At 54.1% G+C, this 13,986-nt stretch overlaps 2 protein-coding genes and 1 long non-coding RNA gene across 6 annotated transcripts; 1 reads left to right on the top strand and 2 right to left on the bottom strand.

The window, feature by feature from the left end:
• Positions 1 to 3,052: 3,052 nt before the first annotated feature.
• LOC134737641 (uncharacterized) lies at positions 3,053 to 4,718 on the bottom strand. Its single transcript, XR_010122736.1, has 2 exons — positions 4,457 to 4,718; positions 3,053 to 4,157 (listed from the first exon to the last, which is right to left on the bottom strand). It is a non-coding gene; the product is annotated as an uncharacterized LOC134737641 (long non-coding RNA).
• Positions 4,136 to 8,312, top strand: CD63 (CD63 molecule). 3 transcript variants are annotated; one of them, XM_054441983.2, is made up of 8 exons: positions 4,136 to 4,530; positions 5,431 to 5,507; positions 6,444 to 6,632; positions 6,819 to 6,893; positions 6,986 to 7,081; positions 7,520 to 7,660; positions 7,886 to 7,969; positions 8,156 to 8,312. In XM_054441983.2, the coding sequence occupies exons 2-8, from the start codon at positions 5,442 to 5,444 to the stop codon at positions 8,219 to 8,221; spliced, it is 717 nt and encodes a 238-aa protein (XP_054297958.1). In that variant the 5' UTR covers positions 4,136 to 4,530; positions 5,431 to 5,441; the 3' UTR covers positions 8,222 to 8,312. The 3 variants fall into 3 exon arrangements, with proteins under 3 accessions (XP_054297958.1, XP_054297957.1, XP_054297959.1); XM_054441982.2 differs by lacking the exon at positions 4,136 to 4,530 and adding an exon at positions 4,775 to 4,855; XM_054441984.2 differs by lacking the exon at positions 4,136 to 4,530 and adding an exon at positions 4,845 to 4,989.
• A 767-nt stretch (positions 8,313 to 9,079) lies between these two features.
• On the bottom strand, positions 9,080 to 13,986 carry RDH5 (retinol dehydrogenase 5). Of its 2 annotated transcripts, none has more exons than XM_054441978.2 (5): positions 13,314 to 13,986; positions 12,312 to 12,658; positions 11,859 to 12,117; positions 9,742 to 9,905; positions 9,080 to 9,469 (listed from the first exon to the last, which is right to left on the bottom strand). In XM_054441978.2, the coding sequence occupies exons 2-5, from the start codon at positions 12,619 to 12,621 to the stop codon at positions 9,246 to 9,248; spliced, it is 957 nt and encodes a 318-aa protein (XP_054297953.1). In that variant the 5' UTR covers positions 12,622 to 12,658; positions 13,314 to 13,986; the 3' UTR covers positions 9,080 to 9,245. The 2 variants fall into 2 exon arrangements, with proteins under 2 accessions (XP_054297953.1, XP_054297954.1); XM_054441979.2 differs by having other exon boundaries at positions 12,312 to 12,653.

Here is a 13,986-nt window from a genome sequence, read left to right as displayed (position 1 = left end):
CTCCTGAGTAGCTGGGATTATAGGCATGCACCACCACGCCTGGCTAATTTTTTTTTTTTTTGAGACAGAGTCTCGCTCTGTTGCCCAGGTTGGAGTGCAGTGGTGTGTTCTCAGCTCACTGCAACCTCCGCCTCCCGGGATTAGAGTGATTCTCCTGCCTCAGCCTCCTGAGTAGCTGGGATTACAGGCGTGCACCACAATGCCCGGCTAATTTTTGTATTTTTTAGTAGAGACAGGGTTTCACCATGTTGGTCAGGCTGTCTCGAACTTCTGACCTCGTGATCTGCCTGCCTTGGCCTCCCAAAGTGCTGGGATTACAGGCGTGAGCCACCGCCGCGGCCACACCTGGCTAATTTTTGTATTTGTATTAGAGATGGGGTTTCACTGTGTTGTCCAGGCTGGTCTCAAACTCTTGACCTCAGGTGATCCACCCGCCTTGGCCTCCCAAAGTGCTAGGATTATAGGCGTGAGCCACCGCGCCCGGCCTGGAGACTCCTTTGTGTTCCCCAGTCTCCACCAACTGGTAAGTACATAGTGGTGATGTTGCCGTGGAGCCCGTGCACAGTATTCCCCTGGGGGCTGCACTTAGTGCTGGTGCTGGGGCGTATAACCTACTCTCTGGAGAGCCCTGCAGGGTGGTCTATGAGCTTTTCTGCCAGCAGGACCTGCAAACGCGCAGGGGCAGCCCCTCCTTCACCCTGCGATCTGAGAGATGCCATCAGGCACCGTGCCTCTCTCCTTATCCAAAGCTGAGGCCTCTGGACTTAAATTTCAGGCCCTCATTTCAGACCCAACCTCTGGATCTTGAATTTTAGCCACCACTCTCCTTACCCTCCCAGTGGGGGGATGGCTTTGATGATGCATCCTTGTTTCCTTCTTCCCTCCCATCCCTATCTCTTCCTCTTCCCTCTCCCCACTCCTCTCTTACACCTATTTTTCAAAAATTAAAGAAAATGTTTTTTAAACCGAAGCCCAAGAAGCATTGATCCTTCATGTATTTTTGCCTCCCCTTCCCCCATCCTTCCCCATGCCTCCCACCCTCCTCTGTGTCTCCCACTTTCTCGTTTTTCCTCACCCCTCTCCCAACTCTCCTCTTCTTTTCCCTTGATTCTGGATCCCTTCTTTCTTCCTCACCTTCCTCTTATCCCCTCACCTTTTCCTGTGCTTAGATGCAGGCTACAAGCTGCTGTGCATGGCACTGGGTCTGGCTGATGCCTACATGCTCTCAGAAGGCTGCACCTTTGCTCGAGACATCTGTGGCCCCCATGCTGTGTCGCTGGGCCTAGGTGGAGGTGTGGTGGAGCTGGAGGGCAACCTGGCTTTGCTTGGTGTGGAGGGACAAGGGTCCCTGCCTCAGCGCACCTACCAGGCAACCTAGAGGCAGCAGCCTGGGCCAGCTGGGACGGCTTGGTGGCATATCTGGATGTCAGGCACTTGGAGCAGGTGCTGGGGGATCTGAAGGATGTGAAGGGCCAGGTCTGAGATCAGCCACTTCCCACTAAGAGGCCCCTCTATCCTGCACCTCAGCAAACACATGGGGCTCTGTGTCAACTTTCCAGGCTGTAGAAGTGGGCCATTCTTTGTGTGTACGTGTGTAGTAAAATATATATAACATAAAATTCAGGGACATTGAGTACATACACATTGTGCAACCATCAGCACCGTCCATCTCCACAACATTTTCATCTTTCTTTTTCTTTGAGACAGAGTCTTGCTCTGTTGCCCAGGCTGGAGTGCAATGGCACAATATCGGCTCTACTAAAAATACAAAATTACCCAGGCGTGGTGGCACATGCCTGTAATCCCAGCTACTCAGGAGGCTGAGGCAGGAGAATCTCTTGAACCCGGGAGGCAGAGGTTGTGGTGAGTTGTGCCACTGCACTCCAGCCTGGGCAACAAGAGCAAAACTCCATCTCAAAAAAAAAAAAAACAAAAAACCAAAAAAAACACACAAAAAACCTAGATGTTTATGGTTAAGGAAACAATAATAATAATAAAAAAGATAATATCGATTCTTACAAAATATAGTAATTAAGAAAATTAATCCTTTATCACAAACTTTTGTAGCAGAGCACATCTCTCCATATATACAAGCATTATACCTAGGGTGAATGTGTTCCTCCTCTTTTTTTTCGAGACAGAGTTTCACCGGGCACGGTGGCTCACACCTGTAATCCCAGCACTTTGGGAGGCCGAGGGGGCGGATCACGAGGTCAAGAGATTGAGACCATCCTGGCCAATATGGTGAAACCCCATCTCTACTAAAAACACAAAAATTAGCTGGGCGTAGTGGCGCGTGCCTGTAGTCCCAGCTACTTGGGAGCCTGAGGCAGGAGAATCACTTGAACACGGGAGGTGGAGGTTGCAGTGAGCCAAGATGGCGCCACTGCACTCCACCCTGGTGACAGAGTGAGACTCCGTCTCAAAAAAAAAAAAAAAAAAAAGAGACGGAGTGTCACTCTTGTCACCCAGGATGGCATGCAGCAACACAATCTCTGCTCACTGCAACCTCTGCCTCCTGGGTTCAAGCAATTCTCCTGCTTCAGCCTCCCAAGTAGCTGGGACTACAGGCACACACCACTATGCTCAGCTACTTTTTGTATTTTTAGTAGAGACGGGGTTTCACCGTGTTGGCCAAGCTGGTCTCGAACTCCTGACCTCAGGTAATCCACCCGCCTAGGCCTCCCAAAATGCTGGGATCACAGGCGTGGTGAGCCACCGCGCCTGGCCCCTCCTCTTACTTTCAGGAACATTCTACTCTGTCTATGGAGCAGCTGTTCTTTCACCACTTTACTTTCTTAATAAACTTGCTTATACTTTGCACTGCGACTCGCCCTGAATTCTTTCTTGCATGAGATCCAAGAACCCTCTCTTGTGGTCTGGATTGGGACCCCTTTCCTGTAACAAATGCATTGGCTGATATGAGAATAAAGAAAAAAAAGAGGAAAAGCTAGAGTAACTTCTCTACATAATCATATCATTATATGACCGTTTTGTTAACTATGATAACAGTTAACAAAATAATTTTCTCATGTCTAATTCACAGTCCATATTTGTATGTCCCAAAATGTCTTTCATGGCTGGTTTGTTCAACCATTCAATGAAGGACCAAACATTGCAGTTGGTTGTTATGTATCTAAAGTCTCTCAATCTTGATCTTCAGACCACCTTCAACCCATCTCACCACATCCTTCCCAAGCCCTTTGAGCCAGCCAACCCCAACCTGCCATGTACTTTAAAAAATGCTCCCTTTTTTTTTTTTTCCCACAGTCAACTGCTTCTCTGTCCCTGGAGCTCTCCCCTTTATTCTCCAAGGTCACCTTGAGCACATCCTTCTGCTCCGTGAAATCCATTCTCCTCTCCCTTTCCCTCCCTCTGAGCTTAACCAGCTGCCCCCGCAGGCTTCTGCCTTTCTTCACAGTGTGGCCAGAACTTGGTTCTGCCTGCTAGCAGAGGGCAGGGCCGCTGTCTTCCTCTCCTTGCAGCCCCCAAGCCTAGCACATGCCTGGTATCTAGCAGCAGCACAATAAGGAACCTGATGAATACTCCTTTCTTCAGCTCTCCGCTCCTCCTCCACAGCCTGCCAGCCATGGTCAGGAAGAGCAAGGTCGGGAATGGGCTTGGTGTGTCCCGCGGGAAGGCCGTGATCCTGGAAGGTGCTTCTCAGCCCAGCCCGGATCTCCTTCCTTTAGCTCTAGAGACTTCTTTTCTTCTTTGTGTACACACATACACCAAGACTCAGGAAGTGGTTCTTGAGGCAGGACCTTAAGAGCCCAAGGAGTGGGGCCGAGGCTGGAGGTGTGGGGGTATGACGGCCTGTCCTACTCTCCGGCCTGTTCACATCAGCTCCTTCTGGGGACCACCCCTGGCACAAGGGAGGGAGGCAGCTTGATCCCCCTAGCCCGCTTCCAGCCCTCACCTGGCTTTGTCTTCTGGGATAAGACGGGGAAATCCAGAGGATGTAAGCCTCTCCTGCCTTCGTGTCTTCCCCCAAGCCCTCGCTATCACAGACGGATGCAGGAGCTGTCCGGGAGGCTGGAAGCACAGACCTTGTCAATCCTCCCCCAGAGGGCGGGACCCGACGCGGACGTGTCTTGATTGACTGGGTAGCGTGGCTTCGGGGAAGGGCTTCCTCCCTTTTTCTCAGACTAGGAGCCCTGGAAAATGGAGAAGCTGTGCTAATAGAGGGGGGCCGGAAATCCCCACTCTAGAATGCTCTAGAATGTTGGGAGACACCCAGGATGTGAGCCAGGGACTTTCTGGAAGTGTTTGTTCTGGCCCCACCCGACCCCAGGCAGTCCCCAGCTGTCTGCACAGTCGGATGGGGAGGGGGCTTGCACAGAGTTGGAGCCAGAGGAAAGAGCTGGGCTACGGTAGGATGGGGAAACCTCACAGACCACATTGTCACCCGGCCTCAGCTCTCCGCCCCGGCGCTCAGAGGGTAACTCTCACCCACCTCGTCTGCTTCTCTGAACCAGAGTGACCCAGGCTGCGCTCCGCCCCGCTCTCCTACCCCGAGTTGGCACGGAGGTATAGCGCCAGAGGGGGGCCCCAGGCGCCCCGAGGTCTTGCCCTTGCGGCTTTCCCTTTGCGGGGGTGGGCGCCTTCTTCCGGGTAGGGGCCACGTGGCCCTGGCCGGGCGGGGGGCTCGGCCCACCACGCGCCGGGCCCAGTGACTAAGGCCGCAGCTGTTCCCGCGTCACATGAGGGAGGCCGGCGGCCACTCGGCGGGGGAGGGGACCGTGGCTGGAGCCCGGGGCGGGGCCGCGCAGCAGGCGGGGCGGGAGCCGGGGGGCGCAGCTAGAGAGCCCCGGAGCCGCGGCGGGAGAGGAGCGCGCAGCCTTGGGAAGACCAGGTGAGGCCGCGGGCTGGGAGAGACCACCCGCAGTCCCTTCCTCCAGGGCCCGCCCCAGGCCCGCAGAGACTCGCCCGGCGCTCTCCAGCCGCCCTCGAGCAACTTGGCTTCGAAGTTCCCTGGGCCCGGGCAGGGTGTGGCGGGGGTGCTGGCTGCACTTTTTTTTTTTTGGTGGGCAGGGAGGTCACAGCCCAGGGGAAAGGGGCTGGAGCGGGGGTCGGGGTTGGGCTGAAGACCATTTCTCCAGGCTGGGTGTTGGGTGGGGAGAGGGTGTTTGACGCCCGGAGACTGGCGGGTCGAGGGTCGGCGTCAGGCTCAAGCCCCTGCCGGCGCCCTTGGATCTGTCCTGGGCCCCAGAGGCGGCGGGGCGGGGTCCGGGCTTCGCGGCCGTCGCCCCCACCTCTCTCCTGCGGGTAAAGAGGGGGCTGGGAGACGTGGATCCGACCGCGGGTTTCCGGGTGGGAGGGGCCGGGAATCGGGGCCGTGAAGGGAAGCCCTCGAGGGCCGGCCGGGAGCCCGGAAACCGAGGTCCCCCTTCGGCCAGTTTTAATCCCCCGCCCTCCCCTCTGCCCCAGGCCCGGCAGCCATGGCGGTGGAAGGAGGAATGAAATGTGTGAAGTTCTTGCTCTACGTCCTCCTGCTGGCCTTTTGCGTGAGTGGCGAGGAGTCCTGGGGGGCGCGCCGGCAGGGTGCGGGGAGACCTGGCTTCACAGTGGTGAGGGCTGAGGGAATGAGAATTAAGGCAGCTGGAGACCAGATGTGGAAAGAAAGCCAGGGAAAGACAGCGCGGCCACTCCCTCCTCCAGTTTTCCTGGACACCTGAGGCTTGTTTCCACCGAGAATGGCCATCCTGGGTGTGCAGCAACCCCTACCCCCATCCCTCCTGGCCCTTCCTGTCTGGTGACCCAACCATTTGTGATATGGGGCAGTGGGGCAACCAGCCAACCGCCTGATGCTATCGCCACGGGGCTTCCCTTCGCTCTCCCTTCTCCCCTCTCTTCCTCCCCAACCCTCTCGTCCCTCTCCAGCCCCTCTCCCCTTTCCCTCCTCCCAGCGCTTGGGGGTGAGGAGGGGCTCTACCCACTTCAATTTGTTCCTGCCCTGGGCTCCTGGCTTGAGAGGCTACTGTTTCTCTAGGGAGGGGCACATCACTCTTGCCCCCTTTTCCTCTTCCCTTCTCCTGGTCTAACTGGCCAGAGGAACCTTAGTCACAGCTGATGCGCGCGTGGGATGTGCACTTGGAGGATAGTGAGGGGGCAGTTCTGGGAGAGAATTGAGCTGGGAGCCCTGGAGGCCTGTAGAAAGCATTATTCTAGGTCAGAAATACATGTCTTGGGGTCAAGGCTTTCTGGGAGGTCTTTGAATTTGGTCACGTCCCTGATTAAAGAGCCGGGAGGGGATCAGGGGAGGTAGGGGCTGGTAATGATGGGTCATCCCCCTTCCCCACAGCCAAAGAAATTCCCTGGAGGTGTGAGAATCTCTTTTCCGGATGGGGTCAAGTCTGTGTCCTAGGTGTACCCCCTGCCCTCCACCATGGAGGGCCACTGTGTTGTGGATCTGGCCTAATCCTCACCTGATTTCCTCTTAGGCCTGTGCAGTGGGTCTGATTGCCGTGGGTGTCGGTGCACAGCTTGTCCTGAGTCAGACCATAATCCAGGGGGCTACCCCTGGCTCTCTGTTGCCAGTGGTCATCATCGCAGTGGGTGTCTTCCTTTTCCTGGTGGCTTTTGTGGGCTGCTGCGGGGCCTGCAAGGAGAACTATTGTCTTATGATCACGGTGAGTGGGGGGCGGGACCAACATGGGTGGTCTGGGACTGCCAGAGCAGCTTGGTTCGGGCTCAAGAAGGTGTGTGAGGTGGGTGGGTGAGGAAGACCTTTGTGAGTGTCCAGGGACCGGCTGTGCCAGAACAGGCCCCTGTAATACATAGACTCCAAACTTGACTCCTGTCCTTTGCTCCTGCAGTTTGCCATCTTCCTGTCTCTTATCATGGTGGTGGAGGTGGCCGCAGCCATTGCTGGCTATGTGTTTAGAGATAAGGTAAGCAGGGAATAATGGGAAGGGCCTGCCTCAGCCGGGTCTGGGACCCAGGTGCTTGAATTCTGACTGCAACAGTGCTCTTCCGTACTCAGGTGATGTCAGAGTTTAATAACAACTTCCGGCAGCAGATGGAGAATTACCCGAAAAACAACCACACTGCTTCGATCCTGGACAGGATGCAGGCAGATGTGAGTGGGATTGCTGGGAGCTGGGGTGGTGGGAATAGAGAATTCTCATCTCCAAGGCTGGGTGTGGTGGCTCACGCCTGTAATAGCACTTTTGGAGGCCGAGGTGGGCAGATCACCTGAAGTCAGAAGTTCGAGACTAGCCTGGCCAACATGGCAAAACCCCGTCTCTACTAAAAATACAAATATTAGCCAGGTGTGGTGGTGAGTGAGTGCCTGTAATCCCACCTACTCAGGAGGGTGAGGCAGGAGAATCGCTTGAACCCAGGAGGCGGAGGTTGCAGTGAGCCGAGATCGAGCCACCGCTGGGCTCTTGTCTGGGCAACAGAGCAAGTCACTGTCTCAAAAAAAAAAAAAAAAAAAAAAAAAAATTCTCATCTCCATATTGAAGGTGAAGGTTCACTGAACAACCTTCTTCTCCATATTTCTTCTCTCCCCCAGTTTAAGTGCTGTGGGGCTGCTAACTACACAGATTGGGAGAAAATCCCTTCCATGTCGAAGAACCGAGTCCCTGACTCCTGCTGCGTTAATGTTACTGTGGGCTGTGGGATTAATTTCAACGAGAAGGCGATCCATAAGGAGGTAGGGATGAGACTGTGTATGGGACTTGGGAAACCTGAGAAATGTTTTAGAAGGCAAGAGACCCAGGATGGAGGTGGACAGGGTCAGGGATGGGGAGGGGATCTGGAAATGCTAAGGGTGGGGTGAAAGGTACAGGGGCAGGGAAGAGACTGATGGACCAGGGGAGGGGGTTGGGGTGGGAAGTTTCTGATGGTGCTTTTGTCCTTTGTGCCTGCCACCCTTCAGGGCTGTGTGGAGAAGATTGGGGGCTGGCTGAGGAAAAATGTGCTGGTGGTGGCTGCAGCAGCCCTTGGAATTGCTTTTGTCGAGGTAAGAGATAACCCTGAGCAGGGGCTGGGACTCCGTCCAGGGTGCCTGGAGGGAAGGGGCTGAGGGGAGGAGGGTGCTGAGCAGGAGGTACTGGCCTGGGAGTGTGTGTTTGGAGTCTCTTGCATGGGTCTGGGGTAGCTAGCCCTTCTGACTCCTCTGCACCCCCGTCCCCATCTTTCCTTCTAGGTTTTGGGAATTGTCTTTGCCTGCTGCCTCGTGAAGAGTATCAGAAGTGGCTACGAGGTGATGTAGGGGTCTGGTATCTTCAGCCTCCTCATCTGGGGGAGTGGAATAGTATCCTCCAGGTTTTTCAATTAAACGGATTATTTTTTCAGACCAAAAAGAGAGATGGTCTGTGTTTGTCTTAGAGTGATGCTTGATTCCTTCCTTTCCTTACCCATGTTCCCTGTCCTCTGGGACCTTACTGCATGTGTACTTCGAGAAGGTCTATTTTGGGGGGTGTTTGGGAAAGGAGGACTTTGCTGAAGGTGTTGGTTGGGCAGGCAGTGGGAGAAGTGAGGAGCCAGAGACTGTGGTGCTTTCTGCCCCCTAGTCTTATGCTGCCAGGCTCACTATGAACATTCATGAAACCATCTGCTGCGTAAGTCAAAGCAGTTCCCCAGAAAGGTCCCACCTGGGAGAGCCCAGCCCACATCTGCCTTGGACATCTTCCTGGCCTTCTGTGCACCGCTAAGGGCCCAGCACCTCCCTTCCTGGCCAATCCTCAAGGGATCCAACTCCTTTCAAAGTATGATAAGTTGCCTTTACACCTGTGTGGCCAGTGTCCTTAGCAGGAGAATTTATGTGAATATTGCCTTTTCTTCCATGGAAGCCACCCAGCCTGGCCCCGAACGCTCTTCATCACCTGCTCTTCTCCCCCAAGAAATATGAAGACCATTTCCAGTACAGACACTGAATTGCAACCTTATTCCCCTTCAGAAAATAAGGGAAATGTATTAAAGTGCCCTCTGATGGCCACTCCTCGAGGTGCAGCTGTAGATGTGAGGCAGTTCCCTGGCGCCCCGCTGTGGGTGCTAGCTGTTTTGTGGGCACTGAACAGGCCAGAGACCGTGAGCATGTCGGTTTGGAGTAGTTGGCACTTAAATGGGGTCAGCCTTCCACTGGGCACATTTCTGCCCACCTTCTTTTTATTTTTTAAACAATACACTTTTGTTAGTGCTTATTTTGTGGCAGGCACCAGGCAGTACCAGGGTGGGGGCAGAAATCAATCAAAGTTCGTGTCCTTGAAAAACAATCTGTTGCTGGAAGGCTGGATTCAGTAGACTGCTTGGGCAGGCTTGGGAAGGACCCAGGTGAGCACAGCATCCACCAGGCTGGCTGGCAGGTAGGAGGCAGGCAGCCAGAGCAGCTTGGCATCCCAGCCTGGGCTGTAGCGGGTTCGGGGGTGTCGAGCAGTCAGGGCATGCTCCAGGCATCGGCTCACCTTGGTTAGGTCCGGGTCACAGATCAGGTTCATGATGCGCTGTTGCATTTTCAGGTCTGCAGCCCCATAGGTGGTTGCAATCAGTTTCCCTTCCTCACTCCAGCCCATCTTAGGTACTGTCTTCTGGGGCCCTGGGCTTGTCACCCTCAGTCCCCTCCTCAGTGTGGGGAGTGGGCAGGTTCCACATGGCCTGGGCACTCTTGTAACATCCTGTTCACCCTCAACCCTGTCCTGGGTGCCCCACCCACCTCCCAGCAGGCTTATGCAGGACTGGCCTTTCTGGTACTCGTTTCCCTTCATGTGCCCCTGTGTGGGCCTGGCTACTCACACTTGGTGAGGAAGGCCCCCCCATAGTGGGCCTGTGTGGCAGGAGGTAGCCGTGCCCAGCAGGCCTGCAGGGTTTTCTCCAGACTCTCCAGGTTGGTCACAGGGGTTCGGAAGAAGCCAGGCTCCACGATGGAGACTCGTATCCCAAAATGAGCTACATCCCGCCTAGAGTGGGGGGCAGAGGGAAGTTGCTGGGTTCTTGCCCTGTAGGGAGGGGACTTTGAGGGACATGGGTTGGAGAGCTGAGAAACCCAACCAGGGACAAGAGTTTTGAAGGAGATGCCTACTGCCCCGGGACAAGGGTCAAGTGGGGTAGAGGGAGGAAAGTATTTTTGAGGTTTGTTTTCTTTGATCTAGAGCAGGGGTCAGCACGTTTTTTTTTTTTTAAAGGGCCAGAGAGTTAATATTTTAAGCATGGCAGGCCAATAAACAAAATTAATGATATTATCAGGTACTTATATAACAGTTTACAATGTACCATTTAAAAATAAAAAAACCATTATCAGCTTGTAAGCAGCTGGCCAGATCTGGCTTGAGTACTGAGTTTGCCGATTCCTGACCTAGAGGAACCCCATTCCCTTGCTCCCAAAACACAGGGTTGAGCCTGAGTGCTGGATATTGAAGGGTATAGTCTCATATTTGCTGGAGGGTAAGCTGATGGGGAAAGTGGGGCTACATCCCACTGCCCTGGCACAGATGTAGAAATCCAAGTATAGGTAAGGAGCAGGAGGGGAGGGGAGAAAAAAAAATCCAAGTATAAAGTATGTGTTCCAGTATGCAGTGGCTCACGCCTATAATCCCAACACTTTGGGAGGCCCAGGCGGAAGCATCGCTTGAGGCCGGGAGTTTGAGACAAGTCTGGTCACCACAGCAAGAACCCATCTGTAAAAAAATACTAGCCAGGCATGCTGGCACGCGTGCCTGTGGTCTCAGCTACTCAGGAGGCTGAGGCGGATATCGCTTGAGCTGCTTGAGCCTAGGAGTTTGAAGCTCAGTGGGCTGTGACTGCACCACTGCACTCCATCCTGGGTGAGAGCAAGACCTTGTCTCAGAACTAAAAAAAAAAGTATGTGTTCCATGATGCTGCCTGGAAAATTAAGGCTGAGAGACAGGGACAAAAAGAGACATTCAGGTTATTTGCTGAGTGATGGTGACAAAGGCAGGCTTCCTTAGAAGGTGGACTAAGCTTAGGCGCCTTATACTTCTGCTAAGAACTCAGGCCTTGGGCTGTGTGTGGTGGCTCACGCCTGTAATCCCAGCACTTTGGGAGGCCGGGTCGGGTGGATCACCTAAGGTCAGGAGTTCAAAACCAGCCTGGCCAACATGGTGTAACCCCATCTCTACTAAAAATACAAAAAAAAAAAAAAAAAAAATAGCTGGGAGTGGTGGCACGTGCCTGTAATCCCAGCTAATCGGGAGGCTGAGGCAGGACAATCACAGGAACCTGAGAGGCAGGGGTTGCAGTGAGCTGAGATCTCGCCATTGCACTCCAGCCTAGGCAACAAGAGCAAAACGCTTAAAAAAAAAAAAAAAAAAACAAAAAAAAACTCAGGCCCTACTCCTGTTGTCTCCTTTGTGCTCCCATGGAACTTTGAATCTTATTGTTTAAAGATGAGAGGCAAGGCCAGGCGTGGTGGCTCACACCTGTAATCCCAGCACTTTGGGAGGCTGAGGTGGGCGGATCACGAGGTCAGGAGTTTGAGACCAACCTGGCTAACATAGTGAAACCCTGTCTCTACTAAAAATACAAAAATTAGCCGAGCATGGTGGCGTGTGCCTGTAGTCTCAGCTACTTAGGAGGCTGCGGCAGGAGAATCGCTTGAACCCGGGAGGCGGAAGTTGTGGTGAGCCGAGATCGTGCCACTGCACTCCAGCCTGGTGACAGAGCAAGATCAGTCTCAAAAAACAAAAAACAAACGTGTTAAAAATGGGTAAAGAGAAGTAATCTACTTATGGTCACAAAGCTTACATAAGGGTGGGGTTTGAACCCATGAAGTCTAGCCCTAAACTGTCTCTTCTTAACTATTCCAATGTGCTGCATCGTAACCATCTCTGCTGGCCCACATTTGTTGAGTGGGCTGCTCTTAGTCCTGGAACCCAGAGCCCTGTACCCCTCACCTCAGGCTGTCAGAGAAGGCCTCCAGGCCAAATTTGGAGACACAGTAGCCCCCACCATTGGCTGCCAGGCGACCCAGGACGCTGGTGATGTTGATCACCCGGCCCCGGGCTTGCTGCAGCAGAGGCAGCAGGGCAAGGGTGACCCCGATGGGACCCATTGTATTCACATTCAGCACCCGCTGGAAATCATCCCGGGTCAGCCATGGTGTGGGTCCGATGATACCAGCCACACCAGCATTATTCACCAGACCAAAAAGCCCTGTGGGGAGATGAGAAGGATGCTGGGGGTAGGTGAAGCACTCCCACAGCCCCCGCTTCTTCCTGGGAGCATCTGAAAACTGCTCCTCCTCAAATTGTCCCTTTAGCTTACCACAGCCCTTGCAGGTGACTCCTGGGGTCACTGTGGGGATCAGGACACCCCACACCATATTCCTGGTGGTCTACCATACTTACCTGCTTCCTTAACGTGCGTCTCCACCCACTTGGCTGCCTGCTGGACGCTCTGGGGATCAGTGATATCCAGCAGGGTGGTGTGGAGGCGGGAGGAGGCTACCCGCTGCAGGTCCTCGGCCCCGGAGGGGGTCAGGCAGCTGGCCAGGACTCGGAAGCCTCTCTGGTCCAGCTGCAGTGCCAGAAGGCGCCCAAAGCCTGAGTCACAGCCGGTGATGAAGACAAAGGCATCGCTGGCGGGCAGGCTCTGCCGGTCCCTGAGCAACCACAGCACTGCCCAGAGTAAGGCACCCAGCAGCAGAGGCAGCCACATAGCTGGAGCCCAAGTGACCTACAGGTGGCAGCCTAGGCTGGGCAGAAAAACTTGTCCAGTTTACTGCGGCCCTCAAGCCCTTTCCCCTAATACCTTCCCTAGCTGGAAGCATCTGGTGTGAGCATATTGAGAAATTATCTGGTTGGCAGATAATTGGCCAACCATGGCTCATCTGTTCAAAGCAAAGATGTGGGCAGACCCTGTATTTGTGGCTAACTTAACTAAAACCACATGAGCCAGATCCTGTGTACAGACCTGCTGTATGGAGCACAGGCATTTTTTTTTTTTCTTTTTTTTGAGGTGGAGTCTCACTCTGTCGCCCAGGCTGGAGTGCAACAGAGGCATCTTCTTGCTTGCCTCACACCACCTCTCCTTCTAAACCAGGGACACTGAACCTTCTATATGCAACTTGGGTCTTGTGTTTGGAATGATGTATAGGGCCAAGAACCCTGCATTTAGTCCTGGTGGCCTCAGGTTTGCTGTGTGATACTGAGCATCTCACTGTCTCTCTGACCCTATTTTCTCATCTACCAAGTGGGGCTAAGACCCACCAGGTCCACCGCAGAGTTGTGGAGGATCAAAGGGGATAATGTGTGAGGAAGCATGTTAAAAGCTGAAAGTTTTAAGCTGGCAATACATGTAATATCTGGCTAGTCTTCTCATAGTTCCCCCAGCTCCCAGTATCCACTTACCTCCTGTGGGGAAAGCTGGCAGGTACTACAGCGCCCGAAGCTGATTCTTTTGCTTTTGTTTAAGAGACTGCTCCCAGTCTTCCTAGCCTCCCACACTAACTACTGCTAAGGCCAAAGTCCGGAGTGGGTGGAATTGGATGCCAGGCGTATTAAGTGTATGTGTGACAGGGTGGGGATAGGACTGAGGAGGAGGAGGAGCCAGGGAGGCTGGAGCTTGCCTGGCTGAAGCCAGGACTTGGCAGAGGCCAGATTTGCCTAGGCTCCCCCCACCCCTTGGCTGTCTTTCTCAGCCTGGGTTCCTGACCATCTATGTCATGGTCTCCGAGGAGGAGGGAGCTGTCAAGGATGGCAGCTGCATTGCTCTGTTGGTAACGGTTACTGGACCTGTCATTCCTCCCCCTTCTCAGCCCTGAAGTGCCCCCAGGAATTAATCTCCCACCTGGCTCAGACTCATGACACTGCTTAGTGTTAGCCTGGGGGGGGGCCATGAGCACGTGGAGAGGCAGAAAGCCAGAGCTGGGGACCAGGCCTGTACCTTGCCTTGTTTCTCTTCTGTAGGAAACAAGTCCTGAATTAGGAAGCTTGGGGCAGGGCTACTAGGACCTTCTCAGGAGGGATGGGAACTCCCACCCTCTGCTTGCCTAACAGACACCTGCACAAGGGCCATGGAGGA

This window comes from Pongo pygmaeus, chromosome 10, assembly GCF_028885625.2.
Source record: "Pongo pygmaeus isolate AG05252 chromosome 10, NHGRI_mPonPyg2-v2.0_pri, whole genome shotgun sequence".
NCBI classification, from domain to species: domain Eukaryota; kingdom Metazoa; phylum Chordata; class Mammalia; order Primates; family Hominidae; genus Pongo; species Pongo pygmaeus.
The sequence above is the reverse complement of the archived record's forward strand: the minus strand, read 5'-3'. Positions and strand labels throughout refer to the sequence as shown.